The sequence below is a fragment of the Oncorhynchus mykiss genome, chromosome 7 (genome assembly GCF_057628025.1).
Source record: "Oncorhynchus mykiss isolate SJ-2025 chromosome 7, ASM5762802v1, whole genome shotgun sequence".
In the NCBI taxonomy this organism is placed as follows: Eukaryota; Metazoa; Chordata; class Actinopteri; order Salmoniformes; family Salmonidae; genus Oncorhynchus; species Oncorhynchus mykiss.
The window spans coordinates 5,553,873-5,560,768 of NC_143028.1; the positions used below are offsets into that span (position 1 = coordinate 5,553,873).

The following is a 6,896-nucleotide window of genomic DNA, read 5'->3' on the forward strand; positions in this document are numbered from 1 at the left end:
TTGGCTGAGTTAAATTCATAGGCTGGTGATGTCATAGTTTCTCCTTCTATCCCAAACACAAAAACCCAGTTACCAAGAGTAAAGACTAGCATGAGTGAATTTGAAGTTCCTTTTTAATGATACCATGGAAAGTCCATGTAAGTCAGCTTGGACGAACGAGAGGTGCTTTAACTGTTGAGGGTCTTCTCCAAGTGGATGTTTCTTTGCTGCAACTCTCTGCATCAATTTGAATCAATATTCTTTACGTTCATCATAGTGTTGTATGATTCTTTTGCAAATACATACAGTTGTTTTAATGGCAAATTATCATGCAACCTACACAACAATGCAAATAGATTGCAGTAGAGGAATGAAGAAAAACCACACTCATCACTCAAAGCACTGGCTTATCATGAAGAGACTTCTGAGTGACACTGGTAATATAAAGCTCACCTGAATGAGCATAAATGTGTCAGATCCATTCACGCATGTGAAAATGCACACCCAATCCAAATACTCTCTGAGTCAGTGTCACTATAAAGAGGTGTCTATGTCAAGCTTTAAATCGATTCAGGCTGGGAGCATTGACATTTGGAAACAGGATCCCAATCTCTCAATGCCCAAGAATAATTTGCAGGCTAAACAAGACGCTGTTCATTCAAGGGATCAGAGTAGCTGTGTCCTTAAATATCCTCCATGTCATTATCTATCTGATCGTACTTATTCACATCTAGTGAGGTCATTGTTTGAGCCAGGCAGATCATATGTTCTGATGTAAAAATAACATCAAAGTCCGTATCGAATGAGAGCAAAGTGCAAGTAGTATGGATGATGGCTTCATAGTCTGACACACCCTTTCCCTTTTTATATCTCACTTGACGCATCAGATAAATCTAAGGTCTATGTAAGCTATACAATCACACAGCACCATCATCCACTGTGCTGTTTTTCAATACAGAAAGGACAGTAGCCAATCAGAGGCGAGACTAATCGTCAGTGTACATCACAGGCTAATCTAATGTAGCAGGCGTAAAAAGACGCCTGAGCGGAGTTCCCACATCCGCTATTCAGGGGAAACAGAAGTTAGGTTGAAAATATTGTATCCCTGAAAACCGGATGTAAGCGGTTTCTGGCGACCCTGCAAAGGCTAATCCCAGGCTAGTTTAGGAGTTGATGGGATTCACGTGTAGTTTACAATGACGGTCATCATCACAATGGTATCCAAACACCTTGACCGATAGGCCCAATGAACAAGGAGAGGAAAATAAACGGACAGGGCAGGGCCCATTTCAAACAAAGGCCTCATATTGTGAACTAAAGAGGATCCTGAGGCTCAGTAGTGTGCTGTGAAATAGTGTCTCGCACCACAATCCAAGCACAAAACAAATCCTGTGTTTTGTTGCCATGGAGACAACCCTGCATCTTTGCCAGTATTGCAGAACGCAGGCCGGCCTAGTGAACTTCAGGCTGGTCTGTCCGTGGCAGAGGAAGTGCTTACTCTAGTACTCCTGTTGCATGCCTCCAAAGGGAGGAGGCTTATAATTAAAGGTCATTCCGTGTAAAATCAACATGGCCCCCTGACATGACCCACACAGATTTTCTGGTCCATTAACCTCATTTTCAAAACACATTTCAAATTTATGTCCTGCATGGATTTAAGGACATGGTTCATTGCACGTTTCAGAATTAATCTTCGAAATCATAAAACACTTATACACACTCACTTACAGTTGGTCTTTAAAAGCATTTAACCACTCACTCCTTGGACTAGGTAGATTCACTCAATAGCTTTCGGCATGTAACTGGAGTGTCTCACAAGAGCTCTCCCTCAGAGAAAGAAAGAGTGATGAAATAAGCTGCAACGTTAAAACTACAGTATAATAACCTATATTTTGCAACAGGTCTGGGAGAATGCCTTAATGTGCAAAATGAACCGCCTCCCCAATGACACCCTATTCCCTATGTAGCACACTACTTCATCATCTATACCCCTTCTTGTCTTTCTTTGCTCTAAGCACCCTCATCATCATCCCTCTAGTCGCACATGCAGTTACATTAAAGCCAGAGGAGAAAGAGAGAGGTTTTTTTAACATGAGCAGAGAGACAGAGGTTTAAACTGAACAGAGAGAGAGAGAGGGGGGGTTTAAACTGAGCAGAGCGAGAGGGGGGTTTAAACTGATCAGAGAGAGGTATTAGAGAGGGGTTTAAACTGAGTAGAGAGAGTGGGGTTTAAAATGAGCAGAGAGAAAGAAAACGAGAGAGAGGTAGAGAGGGATTTAAACTGAGTAGAGAGAGAGAGAGCGTGGGGTTTAAACTGAGCAAAGAGAGAGTGGGGTTTAAACTGAGTAAGAGAGAGAGAGAGAGAGAGAGAGAGAGAGAGAGGTTTAAACTGAGCAGAGAGAAAGAGAGAGAGAGAGAGAGAGAGAGAGAGAGAGAGAGGTTTAAACTGAGCAGAGAGAAAGAGAGAGAGAGGGGGGGGGGGAGAGGGATTTAAACTGAGTAGAAAGAGAGTGGGGTTTAAACTGAGCAGAGAGAGTGGGGTTTAAACTGAGTAGAGAGAGAGAGAGAGAGGTTTAAACTGAGCAGAGGGAGAGAGCGGGGGTTAAACTAAGCAGAGAGAGAGAGGAGTTTATACTGGGCAGAAAGAGAGAGGAGTTTAAACTGGGCAATACCTGGGGTTTAAACTGAGCAAAGAGAGAGAGGGGGGGGGGGTTTAGACTGAGTAGACTGAGCAGAGAAGCATTTAGACTGAGCAGAGAGGGGTTTAAACTAAACGCAGAGCGATGACAAACATGAAGAGCTCCTATGGTGACATCACCTTCTGGCAGAGCTGAGACGGAGCGCTAGGAGCATTAGATGACAGTTTAAGCTGATTGTGCAGTAAACAACACAATGATGCAAACCCCACGGGAGACATTTTCTGTGACTGTTTTGGCAGTTGGTGCTAAAACACGATCCAATACCTGTCTCCAAACATTTTCCCTCCCCACTCTCTCTTATAAGCCTTCTTTGGGAGCAAAACAATTACTTGTCTGTGAATAGCTCTACAAACTCCAAAGATGGTTTCAGAAAGGGAATCATGGATTTCTTTAGTTCCATTCTTTACAGAGGTCGGTTGTGTTGAAAAAATGGTCAAAGCTTTACTTAAATAGTAATGTTTTATTAGTCTACTTGTTATACTGCACACATACATGAACCTGTACATGTCTTAATAAGCATGTCATGATTTATTTTGTAATGTGTTTTGTCAGAAATTGCTAGATATTTGCTACTGTATGCCAAAAAACATAATTTGGCACCATCTTGTGGTCAGTTTGATAAACAACCTACAGTTATATATCGTAAGGATATTGATCCCTTTTTTCTCTCTGTCTATTCTCAGATCCCCTTGGAAGCATTCCGACGCCCAGGTCCAACCAGGATCCCCAAACCTAAAGCCTACAGTACAAAAGGAACAAACAGTGCGGTCAATCCAGGGCCGAGCAATAAAGGACAGCCCCAGACAGCTCTCTCCTCAGAGAAGACGCTGCAGGGTACTCAGAGTGCAGCCAACAACCTAAATGTGGTCAACCGCCCCACTAGAATATAACGTCACACACTTGGATGTATCATCACATTATGATCTCAATTATGATGTAGTCCTGTTGCTACAAAGACTTCTGCTTTTGTGTGCCTCGGTATTGATAATGAAAACACCAAAATAGGAAGATGAGTAGGACAAGGTTAACTAGCATATGTGTTTCACAAAGAAAAATTCACTGATCTGTCTGTGTAAGCAGCAGGGACACAACTTTTACTGGGGACGGGGTTTTATGATTGGAATGTGATACAAAACAAGGCAGCGGGGTACTTTAGGACCATGCAGACGCCTCCGAGCGGTCGGGTAGAAAAAAAATACAATATATATATGCGTGTGTCCCCACCTCTAAAACCAAAGTTGCGCCCCTGGTGAGCGATAATTGCAGTAATTGATCAATTATGATATATATATATATATATATATATATATATATATATATATATACACACACATGTATGTATGTATATATATATATATATATATATATATATATATATATATATATATATATATATATATATATATATATATATATATATATATATATATATATATATATATATATATATATATATATATATATATATACACATGTATATATATATATATATATGGGATATTAGGCTACTGTTCTTACTAATACCATTAAAATATGAATGTGTATTATCCCCTTGTAACATGAACTGTATTGTTATTTTAATGTGGTTAGACCTATCTAATTTACATCCACTACTTAATTAGTCTAATTCTATGAGTGGCAAAAAAAGGAATGCTATCAACAGTTTCAATAATGTACATGTGTATTATTGGTATTTTATGTTGAATGCGACCTCCTCAGTGATGATCTCTGAAATGTAATGATCAGACTATTAATTGGTTATCAATAAATATTGTTTTTATACCTACATATACATATACACATTTACATTTTATTTTATATATAAGAAACCCAGCTTGCTCTGCCTGAAATATAGAACATAAAAACACTCCCAATCTGGTGGAAATATGAATTGTGCAAGCTAATATATATATTTTTTTTAAATGGGTAATTATCACAGTATTCCATCACAGAATTTCACCACTGTGTAAATGCAGGCCTACCTGTATATCAGAGGATCTCATCATGGTTCAATTCAAAATGACATCCTCCAATTGCAATGCACACACCTGTTTCGACGATCACCAATCATGTTGATGGGTCAGTCAGGTGATCAGACAACCACACCTTCGTGGTTCATTCTTTGCGGGAGATGCAGATTATCTGTGAAGTTCTCTTAGCAGTAGCCTCCAACATGTTATATGAGGTACGCCAAATTCATGCCCGGGTGAGACAGATGGGTATCCAGATAGGTTTCGATTTGGTCCCAGCCCATGTGGTGATGGAAGGGAATGAGGAAGTAGATGTTCTGGCTAAACAGGCCCTTAGGAGAGAGGAGGTGGATGTGGAGATGCCGATAAGCAAGGAAGAGGCTTAAGTGAGTTATAAGGACAGTTGTGGTGCAGAGATGGCAGGAGCAGTGGAACAGCAACACTAAGGGCAGGCATCTATTCCAAGTACAGAGGAAAGTTGGGGAGGGGAGGACGGCAGGAAGAGAGAAGAGAGGATGACATCTTTACAAGGCTAAGGGTGGGACACTGCAGGTTGAATAAGACGTTAAATGTGATAGGAAAGCGTCCAACAGGAAGGGGTACTATAGGTAGTACAGCTAAAACCAGACTTTTTCCTAGCAGGTTAGGACAATTTAAGCAGCAGGTTAGGATAATTAACGTGGCAGGTTAGAAGACTTGGATTAAGGTTAGGAAAAGGGTTAGGTTTAGCTCAAATGCTCTGCTAACCTGCTACAAAAAGTAACTTCCGGTCAGAGCTGTACTCCCTCTAGTCACCAACCACAGGAAGGTGTGATTACTGCCAGGAAACAGAGATAGTGGAGCATGTACTGATAGTGTGGGCAGTATGAGAGGGAAATAGAGATCCAGTATGAGGGAGAAGGGGGTAGAGGAATTGAGTTTAAAGAGAATACAGAGTAGAACATCATTAGATACAAAATCAAATCAAATTGTATTTGTTACATGAGCCGAATACAACAGATAGATGTGCACCTTACAGTGATGTAGACCTTACAGTGATGTAGACCTTACAGTGATATAGACCTTACAGTGTTGTAGACCTTACAGTGATATAGATCTTACAGTGATGTAGACCTTACAGTGAAATGCTTACTTACAAGCCCTTAACTAACAATGCAGTTTTAAGAAAGAAATATAGAAATATATAACAAATAATTATGGAGCAACAATAAAATAACAGTAGCGAGGCTATATACAAGCGGTTCAGGTAAAGAGTCAACACCGGTAAAGAGTCAACGTGCAGGGGCACCGTAAGTGACTATGCATGGATAATAAACAGCGAGGAGCAGCAGCGTAAAAATGGGGGGTGGGGTGGGGACAAAGCAAATAGTTCGGGTAACCATTTAATTAACTGTTCAAGAGTCTTATGGTTTGGGGGTAGAATCTGTTAAGAAGCCTTTTAGGCCTAGACTTGGCGCTCCGGTAACGCTTGCCATGCGGTAGCAAAGAGATCATTCTATGACTAGGGTAGCTAGAGTCCTTGGCAATTTTTAAGGCCTTCCTCTGACACCTGGTATAGAGGTCCTGGATTGTAGGAAGCTTGGCCCCAGTGATGTACTGGGCCGTATGCACTACCCTCTGCAGTGCCTTGCAGTCGGAGACCAAGCAGTTGCCATAACAGGCGGTGATGCAACCAATCGATGGTGCAGCTGTAGAACTTTTTGAGGATCTGAAAACCCATGCCAAATCTTTTCAGTCTCCCAAGGGGGAATAGGTGTGGTTGTTCCCTCTTCATGACTGTCTTAGTGTGTTTGGACTATGATTGTCCGGACCTTTGGCAGTCTCTATGGGCGTGCCACAGGGTCCAATTCTCAGGCCGACTCTCTTCTCTGTATACATCAATGATGTCGCTCTTGTTGCTGGTGATTCTCTGATCCACCTCTACGCAGACGACACCATTCTGTATACTTCTGGCCCTTCTTTGGACACTGTGTTAACTAACCTCCAGACGAGCTTCAATGCCATACAACTCTCCTTCCGTGGCCTCCAACTGCTCTTAAATGCAAGTAAAACTAAATGCATGCTATTCAACCGATCTCTGCCCACACCTGCCCGCCCGTCCAGCATCACTACTCTGGACGGTTCTGACTTAGAATATGTGGACAACTACAAATACCTAGGTGTCTGGTTAGACTGTAAACTCTCCTTCCAGACTCACATTAAGCATCTCCAATCCAAAATTGAATCTAGAATTGGCTTCCTATTTTGA

The 6,896-nt window shown here is 41.3% G+C and overlaps 1 protein-coding gene across 4 annotated transcripts in view; it reads left to right on the top strand.

The window, feature by feature from the left end:
• The window catches only part of LOC110527185 (filamin A-interacting protein 1-like), an 82,853-nt gene extending 79,120 nt beyond the window's left edge, over window positions 1-3,733 (top strand). For all 4 annotated transcript variants that reach the window (XM_021608323.3, XM_021608322.3, XM_090239957.1 and 1 more), the window contains one exon: window positions 3,362-3,733. In XM_021608323.3, coding sequence (XP_021463998.3) covers window positions 3,362-3,568 — 207 coding nt within the window. In that variant the 3' untranslated portion in view covers window positions 3,569-3,733. The remainder of the gene's footprint in view (window positions 1-3,361) is intronic.
• The last annotated feature ends 3,163 nt before the right edge of the window (window positions 3,734-6,896 follow it).